At 43.7% G+C, this 17,335-nt stretch overlaps 1 protein-coding gene across 1 annotated transcript in view; it reads left to right on the top strand.

The window, feature by feature from the left end:
- The window catches only part of ST18 (ST18 C2H2C-type zinc finger transcription factor), a 97,345-nt gene that overhangs the window by 53,495 nt on the left and 26,515 nt on the right, over positions 1-17,335 (top strand). Inside the window, exon 13 of the mRNA XM_060035136.1 lies at positions 11,093-11,338. Within this exon, the coding sequence (XP_059891119.1) occupies positions 11,093-11,338 (246 nt within the window). The remainder of the gene's footprint in view (positions 1-11,092; positions 11,339-17,335) is intronic.

Below are 17,335 nucleotides of genomic sequence, written 5' to 3'. Positions count from 1 at the left end.
AGCTCTCTTTTCCCTTTAAGCTCAGCCCGTCCCCGGCGTGGTCAGCTGCCACCTGTGCCGTGTGCCAGGCCTTCAGGAGAGCAGGGCGCACAGTGCGTCGAGCCTTTGACAGAAGAATCAGAATTAGCTTCTGGACAGATCTCAGCCAAGTAAACCCCAGGAAGAGTTGGTGGCCAAAAACCACTCAAAAACAATTTTTAAACAAATGAGGTTCTTAAACAAAGAAAAACACGTTGCCTCAAAAATATAAAGAAAATGCCAAGCTCTCCAAAATCACAGGCAGAAATTATGTACATAAATGAATGAGGTAGGGTCCTTTAAAAGGGAACTTTGGTTATTTTTAAATTCATTTTTAAAATCCTGAATACATTTCTTCTTTTTAAAGGGATATTCTAATATACAGCTTGTTGGAGAAATACTGAACTATCTTCCTTCCTGGTGCTTTATTCTTTGTCTAGGCTGTCCTACAAGAATAAAAGTGCCGATATTATAATGGTTAAATCTGCTTAAATTACTTGAGTAAATGGTTGTAGTGTGAAGGCTTTCCATCTGCAAGGTAGACACTTTTTGTTCCTCAGAATTCTGCCTTTAACCTTTATATTCTCCACGTTCTGTTAATTGCTGGAGCCAAACAATGACTCAAACAAGGATGACTAAAATTTGAAGGTATTTTCCCTTATCGATATATGTTCTTCTCTTCTTAAAACACATTTCTGGTCAGAAAAGTGACTGTTAAATCGTCACATTTCGAAAATTCAAACAGCGGACACGCCGTGTGTATTTGATGCTCCTGCTGGGAGCATTCTGTGAGCCGGGGTTGCTCTGTGGAGCTGATACGCCTGTCCCGGGCGACAGGAACCCCCTGCACGTCTCAGCCTCCAAACTGCCAACCAAGCCCTAACTGCAAAGCCAAACCACTGATGATAAGGGTGGAAGAGACAGAAAGTGCACCAGTCGGCTTTTAGGAAGAGTTTGTGATGCTGGCGGTTTTAGGAACCTTTTTCCCACGAAAATTGTCTTGTTTGACATCGTGGTTGTTAAAATAGGATCACTGTGGCACCCTACACTGTCACCTGGTACAGAATCCTTCTTCCAGGCCTGCATTTGCACACAACTGTAACAGTTTGCAGAATTCTATCCTGGTTGGATCCTATTTTCTGAATATAAAAGAGAACCTCATAAATTCCTGAAACCACAAAAGGTAATTATTGTAACAAAAAAAAAAAGAGAGAGAGAGAAAAAGCCAAAGTAATTAACCCTGAAAAATAGGCTCTGATCAAACAGTGCCCAGTGACAGCCATTTCTTTTTTTTTTTAATAGATCTTTACTGGAGTATAATTGCTTCATAATACCGTGTTAGTTTCTGTTGCACAACAAAGCGAATCAGCTATATGCATACATATATCCCCATGTCCCCTCCCTCTCGAGCTTCCCTCCCACCCTCCCTATCCCACCCCTCTAGGTCATTGCAAAGCTCCGAGCCGATCTCCCTGTGCTCTGCTGCTGCTTCCCACCAGCCAACTGTTTTACATTCGGTAGCGTGTATATGTCAGTGCTACTCTCACTTCGCCCCAGCTTCGCCCTCCCACCCCATGTCATCACGTCCATTCTCTATGTCTACCTCTTTATTCCTGCCCTGCAGCTAAGTTCATCAGAACCTTTTTCTTTTTAGATTCCCTATATAGGTGTTAGCATACAGTATTTGCTTTTCTCTTTCTGACTTACTTCACTCTGTATGACAGACTCTAGGTCCACCCACCTCACTACAAATAACCCAGTTTCGTTTCTTTTTATGGCTGAGTAATATTCCATTTTATATATGTGCCACATCTTCTTTATCCATTCATCTGTCAATGGACATTTAGGTTGGTTCCATGTCCTGGCTATTGTAAATAGTGCTGCAATAAACATGGTGGTGCATGTCTCTTTTTGAATTATGGTTTTCTCAGGGTATATGCCCAGTAGTGGGATTGCTGGGTCATATGGTAGTTCTATTTTTAGTTTTTTAAGGAACCTCCATACTGTTTTCCAGAGTGGTTGTATCAATTTACATTCCCACCAATGGTGCAGGAGGGTTCCCTTTTCACCACACCCTTTCCAGCATATATTGTTTCTAGCTTTTTTGATAATGGCCATTCAGACCGGCGTGAGGTGATGCCTCATTGTAGTTTTGATTTGCATTTCTCTAATAATTAGTGATGTTGAGCATCTTTTCATGTGCCTCTTGGCCATCTGTATGTCTTCCTTGGTGAAATGTCTATTTAGATCTTCCACCCATTTTTTAACTGGATTGTTTGTTTTTTTGATATTGAGCTCCATGAGCAGTTTGTATATTTTGGAGATTAATCCTTCGTCTGTTGTTTCATTTGCAAATATTTTCTCCCATTCTGAGGATTGTCTTTTTGTCTTGTTTATGGTTTCCTTTGCTGTGCAAAAGCTTTTAAGTTTAATTAAGTCCCATTTGTTTATTTTTGTTTTTATTTCTGTTACTCTAGGAGGTGGGTCCAAAAAGATCTTGCTGTGGTTTATGTCAAAGAGTGTTTTTCCTATGTTTTCCTCTAAAAGTTTTATCAGTGTCTGGTCTTACATTTGAGTCTTTAATCCATTTTGAGTTTACTTTTGTGTATGGTGTTAGGGAGTGTTCTAATTTCATTCTTTTAAATGTAACTGTCCAGTTTCCCCAGAACCACTTATTAAAGAGGCTGTCTTTTCTCCATTGTATATTCTTGCCTCCTTTATCAAAAATAAGTTGACCATATGTGCGTGGGTTTATCTCTGGGCTTTCTATCTTGTTCTGTTGATCTACATTTCTGTTTTTGTGCCAGTACCATACTGTCTTGATTACTGTAGCTTTGTGGTATAGTTTGGAGTTGGGGAGCCTGATTCCTCCAATTCCATTTTTCTTTCTCAAGATTGCTTTGGCTATTCTGGGTCTTTTGTGTTTCCGTACGAATTGTAAGATCTTTAGTTCTAATTCTGTGAAGAATGCCATTGGTAGTTTGATAGGGATTGCATTGAATCTGTAGATTGCTTTGGGTAGAATAGTCATTTTTACAATATTGATTCTTCCAGTCCAAGAACATGGTATATTTCTCCATTTGTTTATGTCATCTTTGATCTCTTTCATCAGTGTTTTGTGGTTTTCTGAGTACAAGTCTTTCACCTCCTTAGGCAGGTTTATTCCTAGGTATATTATTTTCTTTGTTGCAGTGGTAAATGGGAGTGTTTCCTTAATTTCTCTTTCTGATTTTTCATTGTTGGTGTATAGGAATGCCAGAGATTTCTGTGCATTAATTTTGTATCCTGCAATCTTACCAAATTCATTGATTAGTTCTAGTAGTTTTCAGATGACATCTTTAGGATTTTCTGTGTATAGTATCATGTCATCAGCAAACAGTGACAGTTTTACTTCTTTTCCAATTTGTATTCCTTTTATTTCTTTTTCTTCTCTGATTGCCGTGGCTAGGACTTCCAAAACTATGTTGAATAAGAGTGGTGAGAGTGGACCTCCTTGTCTTGTTCCTGACCCTAGTGGAGATACTTTCAGTTTTTCACCTTTGAGTATGATGCTTGCTGTGGGTTTGTCATATATGGCCTTTATTATGTTGAGGTAGGTTCCCTCTATGCCCATTTTCTGGAGAGTTTTTATCATATGAATCAAAATCATATGAATTTTGTCAGAAGCTTTTTCTGCATCTGTTGAGATGATCATATGGTTTTTATTCCTTAATTTGTTAATGTGGTGTATCACATTGAATGATTTGCATATATTGAAGAATCTTTGCATCCCTGGGATAAATCCCACTTGATCATGGTGTACGATCCTTTTAATGTTCTGTAGGATTCTGGTTGCTAGTATTTTGTTCAGGATTTTTGCATCTCTGTTCATCAGTGCTCTTGGCCTATAATTTTCTTTTTTTGTGGTATCTTTTTCTGGTTTTGGTATCAGGGTGATGGTGGCTTCGCAGAATGAATTTGGGAGTGTTTCTCCCTCTGCAATCTTTTGCAAGAGTTTGGGAAGGATTGGTGTTAGCTCTTCTCTAAATGTTTGATAGAATTTGCCTGTGAAGCCATGTGACAGCCATCTCTCTTGTCTGTGTGGCCCTCTGCTCTGTGCCCTTCGCTTAATGTAGGATTAAGTGTAAACGATCTTCCCCTCCACGTTGAATACTAGCCTGATTCTCTCTCCACCAGGATTTGGTGTTGCCTCCATGGCAGGCTGTTAGTACGTTTGTTTTTTCTAGCCCAAATCCATAGATGTCTTGAGTTCCTAGCTTAGAAAGAAGGACACACAGCTTTTCCCTACTCTTGACTTCTGTAGCAGAGCATAGAAGCATTTTTGATGTACCAGAGATACTCTGGCAGATGGACTCAGCTGTCCCACCTGAAAGGTCTGTAGGTGCTGGACTGCCCAAGTCACAGGTTAGAGTCCCTCAGAGACCCCGCCTTCAAGGAGCTTACAGGAAGAGAAGGACGAAAGAAGTGGTCGTTCCAGGTGGAGAACTGGGTCTTCAGAGGTGATGTTCCTGAGGCTCAGGGGAGGCATGGGTGGCTTGTAGGGAATTTGATCAGAATTTGGACAACGGATTTATTTTCCTTCTGCCTCCATGTCCTTCCCTTTACCCGATGAGCTTCTCTGAAGTTGCTTAAAGAGCCCAAGAGGAGAACAAATTACAGGTCATGAGTAGGAGCATGACCTTGTCAAAATCAAGCCAAAGGTCACTAACCGTGAGATTGTGTTCATCCACTGGTCGGAGCTAATACAGATTGGTTTTCATGCTGTGTGCAGACTCACAGCTGACTCCAGGTTTACTGGGAGGCCTGCATCCGTGATTTTCAAAATCCCTACTCTTCTGGAAGATAAGGGGGTGAAGGAAGACTTCAGAGATGCAAGAGAACATCTTCTAAAGACAGTGAAGGACGATAGGCACGTTCCAAAGTGTTCTCCCCCTTCCAGAATTTCTCAGCCTGAGCACCTGCCCACCCAACACTAAAACACCTCCTCCCTGGCACTGAGCTGAGATGCCAGGGCTAACACTGCCCATCGCTGCCCAAGCTTGAGTCCACCACATCCTGAAAGTAGATCTTAGAAGGAATTGTTTATATGTTAAAATCCAGGCCAGCACGTACCCAGCAGGTCTACGCCACCTAAATCACTTGTGCGTGTTTTAAGTATCTCTTTGAGGAATCAAGTCAGGAGGAAAAGTTAGTGACAGCAAATCCCTAATGGAGATTGTCATGGTTACGGGTACTTTTGTCTGAAGGATGAACCCCATCTCAATGCTAGCACGGTCCTTGGTGCTGAGATTTGTATCATGTCCTTTACTTCCATTTGGAGTTAATGTGAGTTTGCAGAGCTCACATGGACCACAGCTTCAATCAGTCCCGCTTTAGTCTGGAGACGGGTGCTCCCGAGATGAGGTCAGGGCTGAGTAGAAGCAAGCGGCAGGAGAAGCGAGCGGCGGGGGTTCGCCACGTTCCCTAAGACCCGAGCTCCGTCCTCCTTCTTCCCCGTCTTTCTCCTCCTCTTCCTCCCCTCAGCAGAGGTAGGAATAGGCACACAGTCTATCTTTATCCCGATCGCTGCCGCTTGCCAAGCGCTCTGTTGTTTGTTTTGGTGTTTTCCCCACCTGTTTAGACAAAGTGGCATATGCACAGTGTGCCTTGAAAGAAAACAAAAAATTGACACTTGCTTGAAATGTTTAAAGTTCAAAGTCTGTTTTGTGCTTGAACAAGGCCTAGACACAGCAGGATATCACATCGCCATTCCTGCTGCCTGCTCTCAGAAGTAGCCTGGCGGCTCTGGGTGCGGTTAGAATCCAAAAGCAGCCTTTTGCAGTAACTTTAACATGAAGTCGGAGGATGCTATAGAATGTGAGTGAAATGTCCTGAGGGACCTGAGTTGGGATCTCAAGGAACCAGCTGACATGTATGGGGAAACTGCCTCTTTTCCTCAGTGTAGAACAGCATAGGGAGAGCTCTTCGGGTCCAAAAACCTAATCAAATTATTCTTATTATCAGTTGTTGTTTATTGAACACCTACTATGTGCCAGGCACTGTAGATAAGCACTCTGCCCATAATAATCCTTTTTAATCCTTCTAGAAACTCTGTAAAGCAGATACAATGATCCCATTTTGCAGGTGAAGAAAAGTAGTGTGGAGATACCAAATGACTGCTTCCGAGTGACACAGCTATAGCCATTGGAGCAAAAATTTGAATCCACACGCACCTAACTTCTGACCTGCCTGAAGAGTTTATCATTCCCTGGTGTACAGACTGCTGGCCCACCAAGGGTTTTCACTGTGATTCCAAGTGCCAGACAAAGACTTGGGGGAAATGGTTACAAACTCAACTTTAATTTTATACCTTATATCAGCCACTTGATTCTCCTCTGAATTCCATCACTGGATTTATATTGAGTACATTTCACAAGTCTATACTCTTAGTAGTTCGAATATTCGAATATTCGATTGCTGTTTAGTAAGAATAAGATGTTTTCAGTTAATTGATTTATTTTACTTTATTTTATTTATTTATTTTATATTTTTGTGGCATGCGGGATCTTAGTTCCTGGACCAGGGATTGAACCCGCACCCCTGAAGTGGAGGCGCAGAGTCTTAACCACTGGACCGCCAGGGAAGTCTCTCATCTGTTTACTGTTAATACCCTGCCTACTTATTTTTTTTTTTTTTTGAGGATAGGCAAGAGGATTTTTTTAATATTAATTTAATTTTTAATTTAATTTTTATTTTATATTGGAGTATAGTTGATTTACAATGTTGTGTTAGTTTGCAGTGTACAGCAAAGTGATTCGGTTGTACATACACATGTATCCATTCTTTTTCAGATTCTTTTCCTGTATAGGTTATTACAGATTATTGAGTAGAGTGCCCTGTGCTATAAATAGCACGGGATAAATTAGGAGTTTGGGATTGACGTATACACATTACTATATGTAAAACAGATAATCAACAAGGACCTTCTGTATAGCACAGGGAACTCTACTCAATACGCTGCCTGCTTTGAAAACGTTTCAGAGAACTTTCGGTACCAAAAAGATACTCCCCCAAACAAACTCCTTGAGGCACGAGCAGAAGAGCAGAAGTGGCAAGTTGGAAGCAGAAACCAGGCTGCGGGCCACCTGTCTTTGCATGTCCTCTTTGCCCAGTCACAAAGGCAAGGTGGTGGTGACCTCTCTCGTATTAACAGAAAACCTGCCAAATGAGGAAAACAAGGCTATCTTATCCTATCAATGTCTTGAAAGTTAATGCTTTTCATAATCAGAACATTTAAGGTAAAATTACAATTTTGCTTTTTTTTTACTTCATCACCATCTTTGAATGTAAGATCGTTTTTAATTGTTGAAACAACATAATATCATCATTTGCCCGGAAAATATCGGAGGAAAACAGCCATCGGCCTATCCTCTAACTACAAATGCAAGAATTTCTGTGTTTTCCCATTTGCTCTTCTTCAGAAAATGAATTTCTCCCCGTTTTCCCTAGCTGTACACATAGCCAGCATGCCAGGCTGTCTCCTGCTTTCAGTGACATAAGTCTTTTCCCTGTTGCAACAAACTTCTCATAATTATCATTTGACTGAGTACATAACATGCCATTGTTTTAAATTTATTTATTTTTATTTTTATTTATTTTTGGCTGCGTTGGGTCTCTGTTGCTGCGCGCGGACTTTCTCTAGTTGCGGCGAGCGGGGGCTACTCTTCGTTGCGGTGCACGGGCTTCTCATTGCAGTGGCTTCCCTTGTTGCGGAGCATGGGCTCTAGGCGCGTGGGCTTCAGTAGTTGTGGCGCATGGGCTCAGTTGTTGTGGCTCACAGGCTCAGTAGTTGTGGCACGTGGGCTCAGTAGTTGTGGCTCACAGGCTCTAGAGCACAGACTCAGTAGTTGTGGCGCATGGGCTTAGTTGCTCCATGGCATGTGGGATCTTCCAGGACCAGGGCTCGAACCCGTGTCCCCTGCATTGGCAGGCGGATTCTTAATCCCTGTGCTGCCAGGGAAGCCCTTTTTTTAAATTTATTTATTTTTATTTTGTTTTACTTTTGTAACGTGCCATTTAATAGATGCAGCGCAGTATCGTTTCTCTGTTGGCAGACATCTGAGTCACTTCTTATTTTATAGCACAGATAAGACTTATAATGAAAAATTATCTCAACTTTCAGTTGAATAATAATTTATAATTGTATAATTTATGTATAAATTATATAACTTAAAATAATCATTTATAGTCTATTTCACTAAAGATGTCCTATATGCACAAAAGAAGCTCCTTGAAGTCAGGGACACTGTACGTTTCAGTTTTCTTTTACCCGTAAATATAGTGGCTTGAAAATATTATGTGCTTTCTCAGTCATTTCATGAATAAATACATCTGTCTTATTACAGGGTAGCATCTGTAACTCAAAAGTAGCTGAAGTAGATGGTCACTGATGTCGCTCCTAAGTTGGAAAGCGTATGAGTAGTGTTAGACCAGCCTCAAAAAGCTTAAAATTCAAATACTGAAAACACGGGTATAAAACAGCCCTTTAAGAAGTGAGTATAGGGCTTCCCTGGTGGCGCAGTGGTTGAGAGTCCGCCTGCCGATGCAGGGGACGCGGGTTCGTGCCCCGATCCGGGAAGATCCCACATGCCGCGGAGCGCCTGGGCCCGTGAGCCATGGCAGCTGAGCCTGCGCGTCCGGAGCCTGTGCTCCGCAACGGGAGAGGCCACAGCAGTGAGAGGCCCGCGTACCGCAAAAAAAAAAAAAAAAGAAAAGAAATGAGCGTATTCGGCCCCGGGCTGGGGGTCCATGTCAGGGTGCAGCCGTTCCCTCCCCCTCCTGCCGCCCCCCCCCCACCCTGTCCTCGTTGTCCTGCCATTTGGAGTTTCAAGCACAGAGAGATGTGATGTCTGTTGATAATGCTCTGAATAAAATCCGTGCATTAAACGTGTGAGCCGCCCATCCATGGGCAGAAAGGGGCCCTTCCCTGGTGCTGTGTGTAATTTTGAATGCATCTGTGAGCTCACTTCAAGCCCATCTGTACCCACACGGCCGCCTCCAGCCCAGTCAGGTGCTCAGAGCAGCCGGCTGGGGCACGGGGTGCAGAAAAGCACCTCTTTTAAACATTAGGAATGATTTTTTTTTTCAATCAGCCCATGATTACTCAAGATGTAGGACCATCGCAACTCTGAGAATCTCCGATTTTTTAATTTACTCATGGGAAGTTTCTTTTTCCTGTAAAAGCTAAAATATATATTAGTGTTGTCTTGGAATAGTTGGTATTTTTCAGCAAGCTCGAATCTGCACTATTTATGGGTTTTGCACTATAAAACACTGCAGCCCAGTCACGTGACTCCTTTTTCCTAAGCCATCTGTCACAGAGGTCTGGAATTTTATGTGAATGTTGGTTGTGCAGTCTTAACCCAAGTTTTTTTATTTTTTTATGAAAAATGTCAGCAACTACAATATTTAGCATTTTACTTTACATTGGCCATTAAACTTGATAGCTATAGCTCTGTTTCTTTTCTATAGTTATGTATCAGTTTTGAAGCCAAAAATTGCTTTCATGTACTCCTGGCAGAATACATTGTATCGTGGAGAGAGCACGTAGCACTGATATGGTTAATATCTTGGATTTTTGTAACTAAGGTTTATTAATGCTGGTATAAAAACGTATTTGATATTATACAGATGGCATACGATGTGGTGGTTACTAAGTTATTATCCCGGATAAGCTGTACTGTGAAATTCAGGGCTTAAAACTATCACAGGAGATTAAACTATTTACTGAAAAGGACAGAAAGATATGACCAAACATCTTAGTACAAATATATTAGAAGCGTATTTACCTCCCACAAATATAATAGAGCATTTCTACCTCATAGGCTGAGAGATTGAGAATAGGAACTTTGCAGGTCAAACAAGCAAACAGAAGAGATGCTTTTATTTTTTAACTCAGGCGGCCGCTACGGTGGATCACATCTCAGGGGGAACTGCTGGGGAGGGGGCACGGGTGCAGTGCAAATGGGGAGTTAAAATAAACCCCTGGGAAGTAACCGTTAGGGATCTTAGGAGCATATCAGAGAAGACTTCTGCTTTGCCGGCCAAAGGGAAAAGGGAAGAGACATTGTCCAGAAGCTAATTGTGAATTGATGGATGACAGTGACAGTGCCGCTCAGGTATTCATTTGACCCACTTGCGAGGGTGACGAGCTCGTTCACCCCGCCTTCTGGGAGTTACTGCCCGGTGGTGTTCACGGTTCAGGGCCACGCATGCCATCCTCGGGCACATGAGTTGTGGAAGGTCCAGGGCACACGGGGACTTTGTTGGCACTTGAACCTTAAAAAGAAGACGAAGCTGAGCCAAAGATCTCCCGAAGAGAAACGCCGTGAGGTAGAGTTCAAGTCTCATACTGAGTATCTGGAGGAGAATCACCTTTATTCTGGAGTTTTCACTGTAGAACTTACCCCCTGCTGCCCGCCCCGTCCTGTCATGTGACACCTGGTACCTCCACTCCAGGCCCCCAGGGGAACTTTGGTTTACACTGCCCGCCTCCCCCAACACGCCCGCCACGAGTTAACCAAGCTTTTCTGGCGCAAGGCACCCAGGGTAAAATGTCACTTTCCTACTAATCTAATATAGTTCTCATATTTCCCAGTAAAAAGTCTCTTCCCGCTGGTTATTTGTGCGTGTTTTTCACGTTAGATTAATATTGTGCCTCTTTGTAAACTCAAGTGTTACTGCTTCAAAGGATGAATTGGGAGTGATAATTCTGCAAACTAGAAAGGAAGGTTTAAAGCTAAACTTGGGGGAAAAAAAGATAAAACAGGTTTAGCCAGTACATTTAGTATTTGGACCATCTTATTTATATTAGGCTTGCTTTGTTTAAACCCAGAAACACGAAGCTCACTAATGGGGCTGCTCTGAAAAGTCTGCCTAAGAATTGAACATTAACCAAAGCAAATCGGAAAGCTAGATTTAAAATCAGATATACTTCCATAAAAGCTTGCATTTAAAATGATCCCTTAAAAGCCCACATGGCTAGGCTGCCACTGCAAACTGCTTAAATGTGTTTCTGTTTCCTGTTGTATACCAGGGAGCCGAGATAGAAGTGGATGAAAATGGCACATTGGACTTAAGCATGAAAAAAAACCGAATCCTGGACAAAGCTGCACCCCTAACTTCCACTAACCCTTCTGTTCCAACTGCTTCCTCTTCCCCATTCAAAACCAGCAGCCTGTTGGTCAATGCCGCCTTCTACCAGGCCCTCTGTGATCACGAGGGCTGGAACACGCCTATCAACTATAGCAAAGCTCACGGGAAGACAGAGGAGGAGAAAGAGGTATTGTTTCAATGTGGCCAATAAGCTTGAGACGGAGCGAGATCGAAGGGTGTGGTCAGCTTTTTCCTCCTGGATTAATTCTCGCAATCCTGTGTAGATAATACGTAATTCTGTACCTTGTTTTTGATTTTGGTAAAACGTTGGTTTTAAATTTCAGGAGGAATTTATAAATGAATCCAACGTTTCCCATCCCTTGCCTAAAACAATATGTCATCAGAGTGCGTTGTACCCCCGTTACGGCTGAATAGCGTGCGCTGCGTGAGAGGTGACGTCATCTCTCCCTCGGACACGGCAGCCTGTGAGGGGCAGGGTGTCACTCAACACCAGGCCGCCTGCCTCCGTGTGCTCCGCAGCGGATGCCGGAACACGAGAACGAATAGGGGGCAAGGACGCGTCTCGTCAAATCCCCGTCCGTGGTTTTGTGGAGGGATGGTGTTGGCGTCCCTGTGTGCAGAGGCTGCACACAGAGGCTTCCCCCCTGGAAGCCAGACACTGTGGCCGTGCAGGAATTCTCAGCCCACATCTCACAGTTGGAGCAACCTGGCTGGGTCTGATTAGCCTTGACTTGGTGTCATTCAAAAGAGTTCATGGCCACACCCTCCACTGGTTAGACTCAGTGACATTGCAGATGTGACCCCAGCTTTACTGTAGGTGATTGTTTGTCAGGGAAGTGGTCTGTACTTGCCAGTTGACATGCTTAAAGAACTGAAATAGGCATTTGAACGTGCGCATCCTCACCTTTTACAGCTGTGTGAAGCTCAGAGACTTCGGTGGAAGACTCATTCCATTTAGCAGGTGCTTTTTCATTGAAGTGTAGTTGATTTACAATATCGTGTAGGTTTCAGGTAGAGCACAGCGATTCGGTTATACATGTGTGTGTGTGTGTGTGTGTGTATTCTTTTTCAGACTCTTTTCCCTTATAGGTTATTACGTAATATTGAGTATAGTTCCTTGTGTGATTTTAGCATCTACTTCAACATCTCAGGGCATGAGTCGATGTCAATGGCAGTGATGACAAGGCTGGGCTGTTTCCTGTTCCCCTTCTTTCCTTCCCTCCCTCCCATCCTCCCTCCACACACTTTCACTGTGATCCCCACGTCCAGGCAGTAAGATCGGTCCTGAGGATGCAGCACCACCTGGCACACGCTTCCTGCCCACGCTTCCTGCACGCGCTTCCTGCACACGCTTCCTCCATACGCGTGCTCAGTCTGGTAGAAGGACCAACCTGTAACCAAGCTCACGGACCAGCGAGTAGCTTAGCAGGCATGCAGAGTAGACGGGAGGGCCGGAGGAGCCCCCAGGACCCAAGGCAGGCTCTGCGTCACCACTGGCCACACCATCACGGGGAGGGTGGGGGGACTGACACAGCAGCAGCTTCAGGTTGGAGTCTGCCATACGGGGTATGGTCATTGTCATTCTGCTTGGCTTTTAAAAATTCACCCAAGGACTTCCCTGGTGATGCAGCGGTTAAGAATCCGCCTGCCAATGCAGGGGACATGGGTTGGAGCCCTGGTCCAGGAAGATCCCACATGCTGCAGAGCAACTAAGCCTGTGTGCCACAACTACTGAGCCTGTGCTCTAGAGCCCACGAGCCACAACTACTGAGCCTGAGCTCTAGAGCCCGCAGTCCACAACTACTGAGCCCGTGTGCCACAACTACTGAAGCCCGTGCGCCTAGAGCCCGTGCTCCGCAACAAGAGAAGCCACTGCAATGAGAAGCCCGTGCACTTCAACGAAGAGTAGCCCCCACTCGCCGCAACTAGAGAAAGCCCACACACAGCAACGAAGACCCAACGCAGCCAAAAATAAAAATAAATAAATAAATTTATTAAAAAATATTCACCCAAGTATTTAGGGATGGTCTTAATCTATCATAACACTGTTTTAGAAGAAGTGTTTCTTAAATCATATACATTTGACTCTAATAACTATAAAACTGACCCTGCAATGTGTAAGAAGCTGCTTCGCCTCAGGTGGTGACTGTGAACCGGTGAGTGTGCATCTCTGCCCTCTTCCACGTCCCCGGCTGCTTCAGCTGTGCAAAATCACAGAAGTTACACCTAACTTACGTCATCACGCAATCCAGAAATCTGCCGGTATTCGCATTAGCGATCGCTCGGCACGCGGGTCTGAGATGGAAGTCAGGAGGCGGGGCGGGGGTGGGCTGAGAGCAAGTTTGTTGATTCGGTCCAGTCTGTGCACATCAGCTCCCGAAACGCGGGACGCCCCCGGTCCACGAGACTCCCGATTGCCAACTGGGCCTATTCCACTCCCCACAGGGGGACCTAATGGCAGTTACGAGGCCTGGAGGTAGAGGTCCAGTCAAAGGCACGTGGCACGGAGGACGGTCCCTTCCGGATAAGCATCACGGCGTCCCTGTTCCTGGGCGATCCAGCTGGAAGGGAACCCCCCGTGTTGGGGAGTCTCGGTGCTGCGTGCAGGGGGCTTAGACGTTCTGTCCTCACCCCTGCGAGCCCGCTGTACACAGGCCAAGGCGCCGTTGACAAGCAGTCTCCTTTCTGCTAACACACAGTCAGGCGTCCAGTCCAGTCCCGACCAGTAACGAAGCATAGCGGGTTCTTGTTCCCTTCAGGGTGTTTGTGTCATTGGACATCGGTTTTAAGTTTGTGCAGCGATGTCTACAGGGTAACCCTCGTATTCCGGGACACTCCTGCTGCTCGGGGGTCTAGTGAGCACCTCAGGGCCCTCCTTGTATGTACTTACCCCTCAGATCACCAGAAAATTCAGTCTCGTGACAAATATTCTCTCTTTATCAAAACATGTGGATTCATCCAGGCGGCTTCATGGATTCAGCTGGAGCACGTTCCTATCTAAGGCTGACGGACCTGTGACAGTGTGCAACGTGCCAGCAAAATCGTGGGGGAGAGGATTTGTTCAGATTAGGTTTCTGCTCCTTCCGGAATGGCTCGCCCCCTTCAGGTCTGACAGTGTAGACTCTCTGCTGCAAATGGCAGCCTAAGTATCCTGACGTCTGGAACTGACAAGCTAAGTGGAAATTCAGTGTTACTGAGAGCAGCAAAGAGGACTTCGGAGACATCAACTGAGTTCTTGGAGTCCAAGTGCTTGCACTAGGGTTTTTGTTTTTTGGGGTTTTTTTGCGGTACGCGGGCCTCTCACTGTTGTGGCCTCTCCCGTTGCGGAGCACAGGCTCCGGACGCGCAGGCTCAGCGGCCATGGCTCACGAGCCCAGCCGCTCCGCGGCACGTGGGATCTTCCCGGACCGGGGCACGAACCCGCGTCCCCTGCATCGGCAGGCGGACTCTCAACCACTGCGCCACGAGGGAAGCCCTGCACTAGGTTTGAGTTGACAAATATGGTTTCAGCCTAACGCCTATTGTCACGGTCTGAACGTGGGTGGTTCATTGCTGGGGCACTGTCCCCGCGGGGACACACACAAAGGTGCTTCTGAACCCCTGTAACTCCTGGGGCAGCTTCTCACCCTTGTTCTTTGTGCTTTCATCCGTGCCAAGGTAATTTACCAATAGAGAGTATTTTTCACATTGTGTTCTGAATCCCTAAATGAAAAATGTGATACATGATAGTTATTATTTTGAAAAAGTAGATTGTATTCAATGTCGTCGTTGGGAAGGTAGCAGAGGGAGGCCATGTTGAGTAAGAATAAAGATTAAAGATCTTTATAAACAGCAGCTCATTATCCTAACAGTTCTGAAAGGCAGGATTATTATCAAAGTTTCTAGAGGAGAAAATTGAGACTTGCCGGGGTAAAGTTGTTGTTCTTTGGTCACATAGAAAATAAGTAATGGGCCTGGGCTTCCCTAAAATGAAGAAAAGGGAGAGGGAGAAAATGGAGAAAAGGAGAAGAAAAAAGTACACAGGGAAATGGAGACAGCTAGGAAATATTGAGAAAAAGCAGGAAGGAAAGGAGAAAGAGAATAATGAAGCAGTGGTACCTGGCCAGGTGTGTGCTGGAGACCACAGTGGTTTCGGTGCTTCTTAGGATGGCAGGACCAGAGCCCCTGAGCCCGGTTACAGGACGTGACTCCACGTGACCACACAAACCAGGGACGGATGGTCCTGGCTGTCCTTCCCGTGAGCTCCGCAGAGACGCAGCTCGGGGCCCCAGTGGTGCTCTGTGAACGTGGACTGTTCCCACCTCCCCAGCCCCGCACATCCCACACGAGACTCACACCCGTTGCCACGACCAGACACTGGGCGATTATTTCCAATTCATTGTTATCTAGTTCATATGCACAACAGTTGCCTCATTTTGGTGGTAATTTTCAGAAAATATTGTCTGTCTCTCTCAGTGAAATAGCCTGTCCAGATGCCCTCTAAAAGCAAAATCCTGAATCTGGAAAAACCTCAAATTATCTCAAAAGGAAAGCGCTGAGAAATAACTAGGCTGTCAGTTGCATTCAACTGTCAGTTCTCCAAAGATTTCAGGGCTTCAAATGTTAAAAGTGCCAGATGCTATTATCTGTTATTCATGTTCCCATTATGTTCTGGTCTTTACTGAAATCTATGTAAACTTCTGTCTGTACATTAAAGGAATTTCATTGCACCCATATACTCTCTAAACACACACATATATGTATGCCACGTTTTCTCTTTATGTCTCCCCAATATAAATTTATTATTTTCAAAATGATACTTTAAATGTTGAAAAAATTCTGACAAATGATGTTGGCATATTTTTATGGTGTGCTTTTTAGGAGTTTATCCAATATACAATGCTTCTGTAACAAAATTAAGCATTCTTATAGTGACGGTCACCTGTATTTTAATACCTATGCTCTCTGCGAGCTTCTAGAGGTAGAATGCTGAGCAAAAAAAAAAAAAGGGAAAAAGACAACTATTTCATAATGGAATCACATACCCAAGAGTCCATAGTTTTTAAAAGAAGTTACAAAATATTTAAAAGGTCATATCCAACAAAATTATCCTATTGAAACATCAGCACATACTACTGTGCTAAGTTAAATACCATATATTCTGCAAGCATTAATTTTGAATGCATTTGAGTCAGATAAGTTACACTTCCATAGTTGATCATTTCTTTCAAAATCCCTTATTCCCTTGTCTTCCATAATGTGCAGATTCAACAAACAACAGCTAATGACCTTTATGTGTTCATCTGTACATGCCTCCTTAGAGATACTTTGCTCTCGTTCATCGCAAAGAAAATAATAGAATAGCTCTTTTTCACTTTATGCCATTTTTGTGAAAAATTCAGCATCTGAACAGAAAAACAAAAGCTGCTCCACACTGAGACAAAATTGGATTTATCATTTGTGTCGACTTTCAAAAGGCCAAGTCGTTTGTAAATTATAGTGGAAAACACCACCGGGCTGAATCCAGGTAGCTCCACATGAAACAGAAGGTAGTGCTAATGCTTCGCTTTACGCATTAACGCTGTGAAACGTGAAAAGGATACGCGTAATTCACTTCTTTTCTATAGATTCCACGGAAGCAGCATTAAAATAGCCCTTCTCTTCTACCTTAGTAGACAACTATCGTCAAACACCTATTTCTCTTTATTTTTCAGGGGTGTATTATTATCTGCTACTATTTTCAAACGTTAATCAATAATATAAAATGGAATACTCAGTATTAAAAATAATATGAAAGAAGAAACTAGACCAAACCAGGTTTTATTAATTTGGTCTGAAGATAATGTTACTTGAGGTCGTGTAAACGTATTTACCACTGTGTGGTCCTATGTAAAATAATTGATTGAACTGTTATCCAAGTAATTAATGAAAGAGATTGCATTTGCCTTTATGACTGAGATGAAGGCTTAGAGTTTTTCTTTGTTTGCGAAAATCCAGGGATTTTGTTTTTCCACTGATTTGGGGTGTAGACTCAGGATTATTAAAATTGTATTTGCCCTTTTGCAATTTCATATTCATTTGATTTAAATGAGATTTATCTTGAATAACTCAAAATTGTTTTCTCACCTTAAATGGATCAGTACTTTTGAGATTTAGGAGACAGTGTTTTTATATTAGTTAATCT

Source organism: Delphinus delphis, chromosome 17, assembly GCF_949987515.2.
Source record: "Delphinus delphis chromosome 17, mDelDel1.2, whole genome shotgun sequence".
Taxonomy (NCBI): Eukaryota; Metazoa; Chordata; class Mammalia; order Artiodactyla; family Delphinidae; genus Delphinus; species Delphinus delphis.
This window is presented reverse-complemented; position numbering and strand designations above follow the sequence as displayed.